Source organism: Pongo pygmaeus, chromosome 5 (genome assembly GCF_028885625.2).
Source record: "Pongo pygmaeus isolate AG05252 chromosome 5, NHGRI_mPonPyg2-v2.0_pri, whole genome shotgun sequence".
Lineage (NCBI taxonomy): Eukaryota > Metazoa > Chordata > Mammalia > Primates > Hominidae > Pongo > Pongo pygmaeus.
Window position 1 is genome coordinate 69,056,529 of NC_072378.2, and position 17,351 is coordinate 69,073,879.

The 17,351-nt window shown below is 35.8% G+C and overlaps 1 protein-coding gene across 1 annotated transcript in view; it reads right to left on the bottom strand.

Moving 5' to 3' along the window:
- The window catches only part of LMBRD1 (LMBR1 domain containing 1), a 126,985-nt gene that overhangs the window by 74,549 nt on the left and 35,085 nt on the right, over nucleotides 1-17,351 (bottom strand). The window contains exons 4-5 of the mRNA XM_054492349.2: nucleotides 7,526-7,623; nucleotides 4,805-4,872 (exon numbers count right to left, since the gene is read on the bottom strand). Coding sequence (XP_054348324.1) covers nucleotides 4,805-4,872; nucleotides 7,526-7,623 — 166 coding nt within the window. The remainder of the gene's footprint in view (nucleotides 1-4,804; nucleotides 4,873-7,525; nucleotides 7,624-17,351) is intronic.

Consider the following 17,351-nt stretch of genomic DNA (forward strand, 5'->3'; position numbering starts at 1 on the left):
AAAAAAATGTATACAGAGCACCTCAGCTTCCAAAAACACAAAGTACTAGATTAAGCCATTTATGCCTAGTGTTCCATTATTGGAATACTAAGCTTGTGAGAGTTATTTATATTTTACTACTCAAGGTCATCGCCAAGGTCTGATTTTCACCAAAAAAATTTGCAACCTCTGGCACAAATGGGTTAAAATACAAACTAGAGCCTAGTAAGATTATACTTTTCCCTCATGCCCTTGAAAATAACAAAACTAAAAAACTGCTTAGTAAAAATATTTCCTACCCAATCTGATTCATTGAATTAACTTAACACACATTATCTCTTCAGAAACAGACAAAGGAAAAGCTAATGAATTTCAGTAGACATGAAATGGAAATGATGAATTCAGCATAACTGAAAATAACATTCACTTCTTACACTCCATCACCAAGTCAATTCATACTTATCTTCCAAATAGCTTATGTTTCTTCCTCTCTGTTCTCTTTGTAACCACTGTAGTTCCAATGCTCACCTGAACTTACATAATGGCTACTTAACTGATCTTCCTACCTACTATTTACATACCACTTCTCCAACTCAACACCCAAAATCCTCTTGCAATACGTCCTTCACAGTGCTGTAACTCTTTTTTTTTTTTTTTTTTTTTTTTTTTGAGACGGAGTCTCACTCTGTTGCCAGGCTGGAGTGCAGTGGCGCAATCTCAGCTCACTGCAACCTCTGCCTCCCGGGTTCAAGCCGTTCTCTTGCCTCAGCCTCCCGAGTAGCTAGGATTACAGGCGCGCACCACTATGCCCAGCTAATTTTTGTATTTTTAGTAGAAGTCACCATGTTGGCCAGCATGGTCTCGATCTCTTGACCTCGTGATCCACCTCCCTCGGCCTCCCAAAGTGCTGGGATTACAGGCGGGAGCCACCATGCTCAGCCCACAGTGCTGTAACTCTTAAAGCAAAGTCATATATATTTATTTTCATGCATTCATTGACACAAATATATACACATCTTCACTGTCTTTCAATTACTGGGTAGGACAAAATTAAAAATTTCTTAAACATGGCACATAAGACCCAAAGTCTACTTACCTGGCTAATGTCATATCCTGTCACTTGCCCACAGGAACACTTGAAACATCATATTACCCTTCCTTTTTTGAGGGGAGGGGAAACCTAAATTCACATCATACTTTTTATGTCATTCTTCAAACACTCCATGCTAACCTCAGCCTCCCAGTTAATATATTTTATAGACTGAATTGTGTTCTCTAAAAATTCATATGTTGCTGGCTCTCTGCTCCCCCATTCTACAGAAAGCCTCATCTTCTCAGCAGCACCAGACACATCACTGAGACATCATGGTGAAAGTGAAGGCCAGACTAAATGGATTTGGCCATAGTGGTGCCTGGTCACCAGAGCTCCTTTTCACTCTGGCGAAGTGAATATTGTTGCCATCACTGACCCTTCAGTGACCTTCACTACACGGCCTAAATGTTCCAGCATGATTCCACCCATGGCAAGTTCTAGGGCACTGTCAAGGCTGAGAACTGGAAACTTGTCATCAATGGAAATCCCATCACCCTCTTACAGGTACAAGATTTCACCAAAATTAAATGGGGTGATTTGGGTGCTGATTATGTTGTAGAGTCTACCAGCATCTTCACTACCATGAAGAAGGCTGAGGTTCACTTAAAGCAGGGAGCCAAAAGGATCCTCATCTCTGCCCATTCTGCTGATACCCCCATGTGATGGGCATGAACCATGAGAAGTACAAAAATGGCATTAAGATAGTCAGCAATGCCTCCTGCACTATCAACTGCTTAGCCACCCTGGACAACTGTAGCATCATGGAGGGACTCAGGACCACAGTTCATGCCATCATTGGCACTCAGAAGACCATGGATGGCCCCTCTGGGATACTGTGGTGTGACAACTGTGGGGCTCTCTAGAACATCATCCCTGCCTCTACCTGTGTTGCCAAAGCTGTGGGCAAGGTCATCCCTGATCTATAGGAAGCTTACTGGCATAACTTTCCATGTTCCCACTGCCGACGTGTTGGTTGTGGACCTGATGTGCCATCTGCACAAACTTGCCAAATATGATGACATAAAGAAGATGGTAAAGCACGCATTGGAGGGTCCCTTCAAAGGCATTCTGGACTACACTGAGCAACAGGTTGTCTCCTCCAACTTTACTAATGATACTCATTCCTTCACCTTTGATGCTGGGGCTGGCACTGCCTTCAACAACCACTTTTTCAAACTCATTTTCTGATATGACAATGAATTTGGCTACAGCAACAGGGTGGTGGAACTCATGTTCCACCTGGCTTCCAAGAGGTAAGAGCCCCTGGATCACCAGCCCCAGCAAGAGCACAACAGGGAGAGAGAGGCCCTCAGCTGCTGGGGAGTCCCTGCCGCACTCAGTCCCTTACCACACTGAGAATCTCCCCTGGACACAGTTTCTGTGTCAGACCCCCTGAAGAAGGAGGGACCTAGGGAGTACCACCTTTGTCATGTACTATCAATAAAGTCCCCTGTACTTAACTCTCCAAAAAAAAAAAAATCCATATGTTGAAGCCCTAACCCCCAATGTAATGGTATTTGGATATAGGTCCTTTAGCAAGGGAATTAGTGTTAAATGAAGTCACAAGGGTGGGGCCCAAATCATCCCATGGCATTGGTGAGGAAGAGACACCAGAGAGTGCTCCTTCTCTCTCCTCCACCCTCTCACTCTCCTCCTCCCCTTCTCCCTCTGCAAGCACAAAGGAAAGGCTACGTGAAGACAGAGCAAGAAGGTGGCCTTCTATAAGCCAGGAAGAGAACTCTCACCAGAAACCAAATTTGCCAGCACCTTTAACATAGACTTCTAGCCTCCAGAACCATGAGAAAATAAATGACTTATTTAAGCCACCCAGTCTATGATACTTTGTTATGGCAGCCAAAGCAGATGAAAACATTATACATGTTATTCATCTTTTTTATTTGTCAAGTCAGCTGACCAATTCCCATTCCTTCGACTCTCAACTCAAATATTACTTCCTCTTATATCTCCTGATTCTGCAATGCAGAGTAAGAACCTGCTCCTCTACCATCAACATCTGGTATGCATCTCCTATCAGAGTACTTAAACACTGTAATTCAAGGTATGTATCTGCACGCCTCCACAATGTAGACCTAGAGGACAGAGACCATGGTCCTCTACCTTTAGCCCCAAGATCTAGCATAGTATCCAACACAATAAGTGTTTCAAAAATGTATGAGCTATATGAATTAGTTAAATCTAGATCACGGCTTTGCCATAAAATTATCTAGTTTTATTAGCAAAAGCATATCACTTAAAAGAAACTCTGAATATGCCACCTTCAAAAATATTTCAAGACCTTTTGTCAATCACTTAACCTAAATGCACACCTCATTCAAATATTTACATATGATAATGAGAAGAACACTGTCCTAGATGGCTGAAATGCTAATAGTCTTTAATTCACTATTTTCTTATCTGACTGTTGCAAAGATTTGTAGTTTTATTGATGATTCTCACTCATGTTCTAAAACAGGAGTTGGCAAACTATTGGCTGTCTGTGTTTATAAAGTTTTCCTAGAATACAGTCATGTTTTTTGTTCATGCATTGTCTATGATTACTTCTGAGCTACAAAGAGACACAAAGACCACACAGACAATAAATCTAAAATACTTACTATCTATGCTTTAAGAAAAGTTTGCTGATTCCCGCTCCAGATAATTCAGGTTTGCATACAAGGGACCTCGATGTTAACAAGGGAAATTAACATAAGTAGATTTGGCTTTCTTTAAAAAGCCAAAAAAATACTTTGGAAATATACTCCGGAGATAAAATACATAGAAAAACCACTAAAAAAAAGTGTTTACAAAAAGTACTCTTTTTCATGACACATCAAGGCACGTAAAAAGAATTGAAAATATGACTTGACTATAAAACACATGCATCCTAAGAACTCTTGGAACTACAAAAAGTTCAAGAATTTTATTCCCATTACTCAACAATTTTATTCCCATTACAAGTTACATGTAATAAGTAATTTTTTTCATTTATGGAAAGTTATTTATTGAAAATTGTGAGACTAAATTATAAACAGAAACTTTAAAAAATTTATTTACTCCTAATGTATTTCCTAACATAAAAAATGAAAGACGAGCTATTTTTAACAAAGATAAATGTCTTCCATTAACAAGGATAAATTTTAGATGTACAAACAAATAAGCAAAATGTTACTGATATTAGTATAAAAACAAGAAGAATTAAGAAAGGGAATTCATTGACAAAGATTTAAAAGATTGATGGGGTCAAATCTGAAAAGATGCACAGACAAGGATTTTCATCAAAGTGTTATTTACAATGGGGAAACGTTATAAATGTCTAAGCAGTCATCACTAGAAGATCAGTTAAATATATTTTTGTATCCTTAGAAGGAAATGCAATATAGTCAAAATTGATGGATCTACACTTACTATCCTGAAGAGATGCCCACAATATGTTAACAGGCAGATTACCAAGAATTACATAAAACATAATCACATTTGTGTAAAAAACATGTAGAGTGCATGCAAGAAGGGAGGTGAACTCTGCATGCATTCAAGCACATAAAAATGTCTAGATGAAACAACACAGACAAAACTGTTAAATTGTGGCTATTGTTCCTTGGAGATTTAGAGAGTGGATTGTTCTTTTTTTTAACATTTTTTTCTTTCCTAGATTTTTCTGAATGATCCTTTTATTATTTTTTTTCAAATAATTCTATTTCCATTTCATGGTTAAAAAAAAAAATCAAGACTTACCCAACTAAAAGAAGCAGTGCACAAATCACAACAAATCCCAACGTATACTTGAGTGCCGTTTTAATTTGCTAGATGCCAAGGAGAAAAAAGTATAACATTTAGCAAGCCCTTTAAAATATAAAATATTCTTGCAACACTTTAACAGTACCTTCACATCAGATACATGCTTACACTCAATATTGAAACTAAGGTTGAAAAACAACCTTAAAATTTAAAGAAAACGGGTATACTACATCTTAAGTATCTTTTCAAAACATGAGATTTTTTAAATCTTTTCAATAGTTAGGCCCTAGTAAAAACCAATCCACCTAAAGCATAGTTAATTCTCCAGTAGGCATCTTTAGTAAAATTATCAGAATACGTAATAAAATATTCCCCCAGACAGCAATCAGTATCTACAATGCCCCAACTCAAGTCATCGAAATGGTTTATAACAATAATAAACACAATATACACGTTTGTGTTTGAGTATACACATGAGTATATATTAAATATATTTGTATATATACTTACTCATATATACATATATAAGTATATATACACATATACATACTCACATACATACATAAGTATATATACACATATACATAAATATATGTGCATATATACTTACATACATTAACATATATTTTATACATATATAACATATATCATGCCAGGCACTGATAAGAATGTCACATATGTTAACTCATTTAATTCTCATAATAACTCTAAGATAGGTTGTTCTCATCTTTAGACATAAGGAAGCTTAAGTCCAGAGAAGTTAATAATCTGTCCTAAGGCACGTAGGTCATAAGTGATTAAATAAGTACTTAAGACCAGGAACTTGGGAATTTAAAAACTATGTTTTGCTTGGTGCTTATAATATACTCCAAAGGCTAAGAAAAGCAAATAAAGACAAAGCTGGACATTCTGAATACGAATAAAAAAGTTAATAATAATCTCATTTTAAATCAGTTAGAAATAACATTTGTCCTCTCAGACTAACGAAGTATCTAAAAATCATCTTTTAAAATTTGAATTAATGGTTCACATAGTTCTTATTCACAAAGGGGGTAAGATACTCTTTAGGAAAAAAACTAAAGAAAAGGTAAAGATCCTAAGATCAACCAAAGGGTAGAAGAATGTGCGCTTTGGAAGAAGTGAAAGAGAACGCATAAATCTCATGGAGATTTTATTAAATTTGTAACTAGCTACCTTACTTTACATACCTTGGTTTTTCCAAATGTAGAGTAATATAGTATCTGCAAATAACAATTTTGACTCTCTTCATAAATATTTAAATATCTAATTTTTTTTCGAGGAGTCATTTAAAATACTGTTAATTTACTTGCTCCTAATCTTAATGCAAATGCTCTTGAAGTTTTAAGCATGATTAAGCATGATGCTAGCTTTTGACTTAATACATTTATTTCTGTATTTAAATACAAATGTAAACAAGGTATAAAACAAAATCCTGTAAGTCAAAAAGATAAGACATTTAGTCTTATTGTATAACTGTTCCCCTAAATTACAGTGTTCGATTTTGACATAAACCTTTTAACATATATTTTTTCTTTGACCTATTAATTACTATATATTAATAGATTTCCTGATTTTCAGTCATCCATGCAATTGAGAAACAGGCCCAACTTGGTTATATAATATTAATATATTTCTAAAATGCTCCTGAATTATATTTACAATTATTTTAGTTGTTTATACCAGTACTTAAGTGATAATGGTCTGCAGTTCTGAACATGGATGCGTGCTGTATTTGTCAGGTTTTTAAAAAGTCGGTCTTTTTTTTTTTTTTTTTTTTTTCCCGAGACGGAGTCTCGCTCTTGTCGCCCAGGCTGGAGTGCAGTGGAGCGATCTCGGCTCACTGCAACCTCCGCCTCGCGGATTCAAGCAATTCTCCTGCCTCAGCCTCTGGAGTAGCTGGGATTACAGGCCCCCGCCGCCATGCCCAGCTAATTTTTGTACTTTTAGTAGAGACAAGGTTTCGCCATGTTGGCCACGCTGGTCTCTTAACTCCTGACCTCAGGTGATCCGCCCGCCTCGGCCTCCCAAAGTGCTGGGATTACAGGCGTGAGCCACAGCGCCTGGCCAAAAAAAAGTCAGCCTTATCCTGGATTAGTAAGAACAACCTACAAGTGCTCCTTCTTTATGCTTTTGAACAGGGGCCAGCAAACTACATTCAGTGTGCCACATCTGATTCATCTTCTGTTTTACTGGATCATAAAATGTTCACTGTTTCTGGATACTTTTAACACTATAATGGCAGACTTGAGTGGCTAAGACAGAGACCATATAGCCCACAAATCCTAAATTATTTACTACCTGGCCTTCTCCAGAAAAAATTTTGTATGCCTGATCTAGAATTGCTTTGTCTAAAACAATAGTTACAAGCCACATGTGGCTAGAAAGCACCTGAAATGTGGCTAGCTTGAATTGTTGTGTAAAAAACAACCCAAATTTCAAAGACTTAGTGTGAAGAAAAGAAACTTAGTATTTCATTAATAGTTTGACTATATTTGAAATAATATTTGGAATATATTATGTTAAATACAATGTATAATTAAATTAATTTCAACTGTTTCTTTTTATTTTAATTTAGCTAACATTGTATTTCTATTAGACAACACTGCTCTAGAAAAAATTCAGTCATTCATTCTCTGAAAAAGCAGGAAATATTATTTTTCTTTCCTAAACTAAGGCCTCTAAAATAAAGATACTTACAGTACATTTACTAGTATCATCATCATCCTTTTCTTCATAATAGAAGTAGACAAAAGGGATCCAGAAGAACACACAGAACAATATAACAGAATATAAAGCTGTGGAAATAAATAATAAACCGAGTTTTACTAAATACATATGTACTTAATCATACTTATCTATCTATATGTATATATATGTATATATATTCACTTAACAAATTCACTCCCCTATCTGATTCCCTCTTCTCATAACTCTTTCTATATAGTACATGATGCCCAAATAGCCTTTTCTGTCCCATGTCCCAAGAAATCAACAGTATTATCAGAATAACAACCCATAATTCAAGTTAACTTTACAGCAATTTCTAACAATAGTAATAACTGGGTCAAGAACAACTGTGGCAGCTGACATATGAGCTCTTACGCTGTACTAACTACAATGCTGAGAACGTCCTATAAACCATCTCATTTAAATGAACTTTAACTTTTGTGTTCATTCCAACTTAAATTTGAGTACACTTGACACATTTGCTATTCCAGCAAATTAAAGAAACAGCTATAAATAATATTGTCTTTTTGATATAAATTTTCTCATCTCAAGTTTAAAAAAATATGCAGTATTATATAAGCAATCTTACACAAATCAAAATAGAGAAAAGTTAAAAAGAATAGTAGAACAGTAAAATTAGACTCTCTATTTACCCATCAACGGACACTGGGGTTGCTTCCAAATTTTGCAATTTGTGAATAATGCAGCTATGAACATGGAAGGACAAATAGCTCTTCATGACCCTGTTTTCAATTCTTAGATTATATTCAAAATTAGATTCAACATTAACTGATAGGAATTACTATTTATCTGCTTTTTTTAAAAAAAAAAAAGTTAGATTTGACATACTTTTAACCAGCAGTCAGTCAAAATATTTATCTAAATTCAATATAGAGCTTAAGTTAATCCAAAGATATAGTACCTTTAACAATAAAAACAGAATAAGGAACATTTGAGACTTAAGCCTAAGAAACCTGTTTTAAAATCTGTATATTCACATTCGTTTGTACATATTCATGAAAAATAATAGTACCAGTATAATTATATAAAGCAATTAGAAAATGATAATCATTGTATTCCTTTATAAAAGAAAGCAGCTGTTACCATCTCAGACCCATTAGGATGGCTACTAACAAAAAACAATAATAATGACAAGTGTTGTCAAGGATGTGGAGGAACTGGAACCCTGTGTGCTGCTGGTAGGAATGTAAAATGGTATAGCAGCTGTGGAAAACAGTATGATGTTTCCTAAAAAAATGAAAAATGGCATTACATATGATCCAGCAATTCCACTTCCGGGTGTATGTACACAAGAGTTGAAAACAGACTATTGAGGAGTTATTTGTACACCCATGTTCATAACTGCATTGTTCACAGTAACTAAAACATGAAAGCCACCCAAGTGTCCATTGAAGGATCGAGACCATCCTGGCTAACACGGTGAAACCCCGTCTCTACTAAAAATACAAAAAATTAGCCGGGCGTGGTCGTGGGTGCCTGTATTCCCAGCTACTCGGGAGGCTGAGGCAGGAGAATGGCGTGAACCCGGGAGGCAGAGCTTGCAGTGAGCCGAGATCGCGCCACTGCACTCCAGCCTGGGCGAGAGAGAGAGACTCCATCTCAAAAAAAAAAAAAAAAAAAAAAAAAGTTAGGAAATGATATATGGCTATATGCTACAACACAGATGAACTTAGCATAACCAGGACATTATGCTAAGTGAAATAAGCCAGTCACAAAAAGACAAATACGATATGACTCCACTTATATGAGGTACTGACAGTAGTCAAAATCAAGGACACAGAAAGTAGGACGGTGGTTGTCAGAAGGAGAGGGGAAGGGCAGAATAGAGAGTTACTGTTAATAAGGTATAGTTTCAATTTTACAAGATGGAAAGTGTTATGGAGATGAATCGCACCAATGGCTGCATATTATGAATATATTTAATACCACTGAATAGTACACTTGAAATGGTTAAGATGGTAAAAAAAAATACGGAAAAAATGCATGTTAGTAATGTATAATAAAATCTAAATTACTTATTGTATTGGAAGAAATGACTTTAAAGAGTTTTCTTAACATTTGCTAGCACTATCTCATTTATCTGGAGGACACTTATGAAACAGCCCTACTACATGCAATACAGATAAAAGAAACTCAAATCAAACAGGACCCTAAATAATCAACAGAGGCACAGAGTTAATTCATACTTAGCAATCACAAAATGTCTGTCAACATACTGAATTTGGCACTATAGACATTTAATGAAATTTATGCAGGCTTTTAATATTATGAGCAACTAATAGTGACAATAAATCTTTTAGGGCAATGAATACTGGTGTTTCTACTACAAACCAAAGAGTAGTGAGTTTTAACATTTCTATTGCAAATCTAACAGCCAACAGACATAAACATTTATCTGCAAGGAACTTAAACAAATTTATAAGAAATAAACAACCCCATCAAAAAGTGGGCAAAGGATATGAACAGACACTTCTCAAAAGAAGACATTTATGCAGCCAACAAACATGAAAAAATGCTCATCATCACTGGTCAATAAGAAATGCAAATCAAAACCACAATGAGATACCATCTCACGCCAATTAGAATGGTTATTAAGTCAGGAAACAACAGATGCTGGAGAGGATGTGGAGAAAGAGGAATGCTTTTACATTGTTGGTGGGAGTGTAAATTAGTTCAACCATTGTGGAAGACAGTGTGGTGATTCCTCAAGGATTTAGAACCAGAAATACCATTTGACCCAGCAATCCCATTACTGGGTATATACCCAAAGGATCATAAATCATTCTACTATAAAGACGCATGCACACATATGTTTACTGCAGCACTATTTACAATAGCAAAGACTTGGAACCAACCCAAATGCCCATCAATGATAGACTGGATAAAGAAAATGTGGCACATATACACCATGGAATACTATGCAGCCATAAAAAAGAATAAGTTCATGTCCTTTGCAGGGACACGGATGAAGCTGGAAGCCATCATTCTCAGCAAACTAACACAGGAAACAGAAAACCAAACATCTCGTGTTCTCACTCATAAGTGGGAGTTGAACAATGAGAACATGAGAACACATGGACACAGGGACGGGAACTTCATACACTGGGGCCTGTCAGGGGGTTGGGTCAAGGCAGGGGGAGAGCATTATGACAAATACCTAATGCACGCGGGGCTTAAAACCTAGATGATGAGTTGATAGGTGTGGCAAACCACCATGGCATGTATACCTATGTAACAAACCTGTACATTCTGCACATGTATCCCAGAACTTAAAGTAAAAAAAAAAAAAAAAAAAAAAAACTGTAACAGGTATTCCAAACCTTTAAAAACTTAAATACAAAATGCCATTTGTAAATCACCCTAAATACCATGCCAATATTAGGATTAAAATAATCAAATAAAATAATTTGTAAAAAATAGAAAAAAAAAACTGAATTAGCACAACAGACTTGAGTAGGCTGACAGCCTCACACCAAAAACGGGTTGATAAACTGATAGGTGGAGTAAGGTTTAGCTTCAGCCTGAGTATGCCACTTGTGTCTGTTACTTGGTGGGCTTGGCCTTTAGATAGCCAAACAGCCTAATGACTATTTTATAAGCATTTCTGGTGCTCCTAATCTTGTGTGATAAACAACCTTTTGAACACCTAAGTTACCATTATATTTAATTAGCATAGCAAAGTATAAGACAAATTCCTGTACCTCAATAAAAAGACAACTTTTTTAAAAAATGGGCGAAGACTTCAATACTTCACATTAGAAAATATACACAATTTCTGGGCATGGTGGCTCACACTTGTAATCTCAGCACTTTGGGAAGCCAAGGCAGGCAGATCACCTGAGTTCAGGAGTTCCAGGCCAGCCTGGCCAACATAATGAGATCCCATCTCTACTAAAAATACAAAAAAACTAGCCAAGCATGGTGGCAAGCACCCGTAATCCCAGCTACTCAGGAGGCTTAGGCAGGAGAATCGCTTAAACCCAGGACGCGGAGGTTGCAGTAAGGCCAATTCGCACCACTGCACTGCAGCCTGGGCGACAGAGCAGGACTCCATCTCAAAAAAAAAAAAAAGAAAAAGAAAACATACACATTGGCCAACAAGCACATTTTAAAAGATGCTCATCACCATAAGTCATCAGGAAAATGCAAAGTAAATCTAAATGGCTAAAATTAAACTGGCAATACCAAGTGTTGACAAGAATGCAGAACCACTAACATTATCATACTTTACTTGTAGGAGTGAGTTACAACACTGTAAAAACCTGTTAGTAGTTTCTTATCAAGTTAAACATATACCTATCACGTGACCCAACAATTTTCTTCCTCTAGCAATAAAGTATAATAACTTATGTAAAAGGACCTCTGCCCAGAGAAGCTTGGTTGATTTGCAGAGTCCAGGGCATTTATTGGAGACTTGCAAAACAAGTGCATTTGCCTAAGTGACCAGCTTTGATTACCAAAACTACAGACTCCAAAAAGGAAAGCAAGAATTCACCAAAAATCATGTTTTTGCACAATCTAAACTAGCCGGTAGTGCATGGTTCCATATCCAGCTGTACAAAACCACCTTTCAATTAGTAACATAGAGAACACACCAAGGGCTAAGTTCCTAGGAGTTAGTCAAAGGTAAGCCACACAAGCAGGACCTCCCTGAAAACATACAAGCATTCAGCAATATTAGGTCTGCTGCATTAACTCTTATAAGAATGATGTTCAGAGAAACATTATATGTAGTGATCAAAAACTGGACATGATCCAAATGATCATCAACAGGCGATGAATAAGCAAACTGAGTGATATATTCACATAAAAGATGATCACACAGCAATAAAAAAGAAACATGAGAAACAGATGAATCTCATGGACCTTGTGTTGACTAAAACAAGCCCAGACACAAGAGTACCTTTCTATGATTGAACATAAGGAAGTTTGAGAATGGACAACACTAATCTGAGAAGTCAAAAAAAAAATGGGGCAGCTATTGACTTAAAAGATGTATGGCAACCAAAATTTTCATGTTGCTGGTAAAAGTGCCCACAAAAGTTTTTAGCGATCAACATCTGGGGAAATGAAGTGGAGAACAGACACAATTCTCAACAGACTATAATATCCCTCTAGTAGTCAATGATTCAAAATAGGTTTAAAACTGCTCTAAATATTTGTTTCCCTGATACAACCTTCTAAGCTATCTTCTAATAATCTGACTGTTCTTTCTCAGTGTCCTTTATAAAGATTTCTTCTTTTAGTCCATAAATGTTGAACTGTAAAGAGAGAATTAAATGAACATTTACTTTATAACATTTATCATATGATCAGTTGTAATGTCAAGTTGAGTTTATCTGTAAATGGGGGAAAAAATATTGCTGCCTCCACTATCATGAAACAGGAAAAACTGCTTTTTTAAAAGTTCTACATCAAACTCATAGCCATTTTCAAAGGCAAATTATTCTTGACTCTAAAGTTATGACACTCTCATAACCTAACATCTCTATAAAATATGCTTTTACTTATAAATGTTTTTGTTAAAAGATTGCTACTAGCAAATAAAAGATAAACAGTTTTTTGGTTTAGCAGACCCACTAACATCAAAGAACACATTAAGAAAAAATTTTTAAGCCTCATGTCCATAGAAATTGAGCGAAATTAAACTCATGAAACAAGTTGGTTTTTTAAAACAACTTATCGAGAACTAGCAAAAAACAAGTGAATAGAGAGCCACTTAAAGGTCATGGACAAAAACTGTACCAAAGAATACATAGTAATTCCTAAGATTTTTAAACATATACGAAGCAACAATCTACCTTTTAAAAGCCACGTATCATTAAATTATAACTCACATGAAAATTAACTTGGATACATTAGACTTTTAAATTGTTAAAATTGTTTTAAACGTATCCTTCCCAACTACCAATGAAAATAGCTAACATTTACATCAAAACACAATGACAAAGAAAAACTTAGTCAATATTGTGACAGAATAATTAGTCATTACAAAGCTTTTTGTTTTAAAGGTCAAAGTATAAAGATATTCTGGGAATTCTAAAAGCCTTCTAAAATTATCTATTTACCCAGCTGAAAAATTCGTGAGTCAAGACTGATAGTTGCATATCTATACCCATTTCCTTTCAGCTGGCACTCCCTTTCTTGACCTTCCCCCTTCCTACTGCAGCCTACTTGAAACTGATACATGATGGCTTAAACTCTAGCACCATTTTAAAATCTGTGGTGACCTTAAGATGGAAATCATGTCCTAAGGATGGAGAGTAGAGAAGGAATGAACTTAGTACTCTCATGATGTTATGGCACTGCCATACCAGCCCTGGATAGCCTATCTCCATACTTACTTTAAGTGAGACTGAAATACTATATGACTATTTAAACCAGGAACTTCTGAACTGCTAATAGCAGCCACACGTAATTCCTGAAACAGAATTTGGTACCAGAAATGGGCAAATTCAAATATTTATTCCTGAGCTATTCCAAGCCCTTGGTCATCTTGTCTGTGAAGGATAGGCATAATAGATCTCAACTAACTTTTGCCACTGAACATGGTAATATCATGAGGTGCCACAGAAAATCCCATGGGTTCAAGATATACTTCTTGCATTAACTGTGTAGCAGCAACCCTACTTCCCCTAATAGGGTCAATCACTCCATCTGATATGGTAACTATTCACTGGAATAAGATCAAAGTGGCCTGGTAGAAATCATACCTTCTAATTGAAGGGAACCATTATTTCATCCTACGGTGGAAGTACTCCCAGATGTCTAGTAAGAATTATAAACCAGTATGCAAGGTAAGAAGCAGAAGTTTTGTAACAAACCACTCAAAATTACTAATAAATGAACTACCCAATATTGAATTAGGAATAATAGTGTAAACTTCTATGCTCACTTCTACTTCTTAGTTACCGGTAACACGTATATATTTTATAGGAGGAAGAGAAACTTAAGTGCTCACTGGTCCCCAGCATTCTCTAAAATGTAGACAGACTTTTCAACTCATTTTACAAGGCTAGCAGTCTTAATACTCACACCTGACAAGAATAATAAGACAAAGAAAAATTACAGACCAGTCTCACCTGCAAATTGATTTTTTAAAAGAATCCCAATTAAGAGAGCAGCAAATCAAATCCAAAAATACATTTAAAAAACAAACCAAAAAAAACCACCAAGATGGACAATTTAGGTTTATGCTAGGAATGCAAAATTAGTTTAAGTATAATCTAGCCACGTAATACATAATATACCACTTGAAAGAATAAACCAAAACAAACAAGCTTTATATGATATCTTATAGATACTTCTGTATCTTAATAGATACAGAAAAGGTCCCTTTTAAATGTATTCATTTAATAAATACCTACTGAGTATGTTTCAACCGTCATTCTAGGGAGAGGTATACAGCTAAATCAAAACACAGAAGCCTCTCATGAGACTTAATTCTAGTGAGGAAAAGACAATATTTAAAATTGTAGTATGTACTACTCAAATTATCTTTAAAAAATTTCTTAAATCAATAAGAACACAACCCAACTGAAAGTTACTTTAAGCAGAAAACTGAAAAAGCCAACAAATTTTTTAAAAACATACTTCATTTACAAATAAGTGAAACATAGACTAGTGAACTCTCATTTCACACTCACCAGACTAGCAAAAACTAAACATGTACGACAATATCAAAGTTTAGAATATAGAGCAACTAGAAGGCTTATGTTCTTCTAATGAGAATTACATTAGTACAAACACTTAGCAAAATAGCTTGTCATTATCTACAATACTGAAGATGCATATAACTTATGATCTATCCGTTTGACTCCTATGTATGTACTCTGCACATATAGAACAGAAAACGTACAAGAATGTTCACTGCACAATTTTAACATCAAAAAACTAAATGTCCACACTGATTAATATGTGGCATAGTCATACACAATGAAATTATACTTTCTTCAATAATCTGTATAAATGTCTGGAACATGAAGATGAATGAAAGCAAGCAAGCCATTTCATATAAAGTTCAGAAATGTAAAACTAAGTAAGAATATAACATGGTAAAACTGAAAGGCAAAGCAAGGGATTAACACAAACTAAATTTAGAGTATTTCTAAGGGGGAAATAGAAGAAATGGCATCAGGAAAAACACAGGAGACTTCAAAATGACTGCCTCAAACTTCACACTTACTATGATCAATAAATAGTCTGCTAAGCATAAAAGCATATGTCAAGTAAACATCAAAGATGTTGATATTTGCAAGACTGCTGTGGTAGGCAGCTTCTAAAGTGGCTCCTGATAACCCCGCTTCTGTATTCACGACCTGTGTAATCTCAGCTTGAGTGTGGGCTGGCACTAGTGACTTACTGCTAAGGAACAGAATATGAACAAAAATATTGGGATGTCACTTCTGAGATTACGTGACAAAAAGACTGGCTTCCATCTTATTGCTCTATCCTTCTCTCACTCTGAGACGCCCTGGCTGCCATGTTGTTGAGCTGCCCTATAGAAAAGTCCACGTGACAAAGAACTGATGTTACAGGCCAACAGAGAGATAAAACCTGTCTTAGACAGAGGCCTGTCTAAGCCCATGTGAGAGAGCTTACATGTCACCTCTCTCCCTTGCGGAGTCTTGGAATGACTGCAGTCCCACCAGACATCTTCCTTGTAGCCCAACAAGAGAACCTGACCGAGCACACCCAACTAAGGTGCATCTGGATTCCTCACCCAAAGAAACTGTGAAATAAGGTTTGCTGTTTTAAACTGCTAAATGTTGAGGTAATTTGTTACATGACAGTAGATAACTAGTACAACTGCTGACAGTATAGCAAAGTGAGTCAGACATCTGCTGTGTAAGTTCTAAGAATACACAACTTGAGAATAAAAATCATTTACAGGGTTGAACTTAGACTGCGTATTTTGAAGAACAGTCATTTTCCCCATGGATATTTTTGGTTATTTCCCCCTCTCAATGGTATTTATTCCAAGGTTTACACTGCAATGCCATTTTTTTAACCAAAAAAAAAAAAAAAAAAATTGTTAAATAAAATGGTCAGACAAAAGGCTAAATAATTCACGCTATAATTCACAATTGTATAGCAACAAAGAATCACATTCCAATGTGTAAGCCTTAGTCCTTCATAACTTTTTAACCTCATTTTTTTCATCTATGAATTAGGGATAAGATTACAACTCTAGAAAATCAAATAATAAAAGTGCAAATCCTCTAAGATTTTAAGTCATATTAATAGCAACTATCCTTTCCTGACTCTCCATAATATACACAGAACTGTATTATAATCTTCACTTACATTAGCTGATTCAATACTTTTCCCAACAACTTTGATACACAATTTACATATCCTGAAATTCACAAATTATAACTGTGTAATTCAACAATGTTTGGTAAATTTATAAAGTTCTATAGCCATCACTACAATCCAGTTTTAGAATATTTCCATTACTCCGAAAAAAGTTGTTTTGTGCCAGTTCACAAATAATCCCCAATCCCACCCCTAGCTTGAGGTAACCACTGATCTGCTGTCTCTAGAGATTTGCCTTTTCTGGTCATTTTATACGCATAGAATTATATAAGATGCAGTCTTCTGCATCTGGCTTCCTTCACTTAGCGCAAGGGTTGGGATTTTTTCTCTGTTAACAGATAATAAATATTTTCACATTTGCAGCTTATACATCTCTGTTGCAACTACTCATCTGTGCTGCCGTAGCAAAGCAGTCACAGACAACACATAAACAAATAGACACAGCCAGGTTTACAGA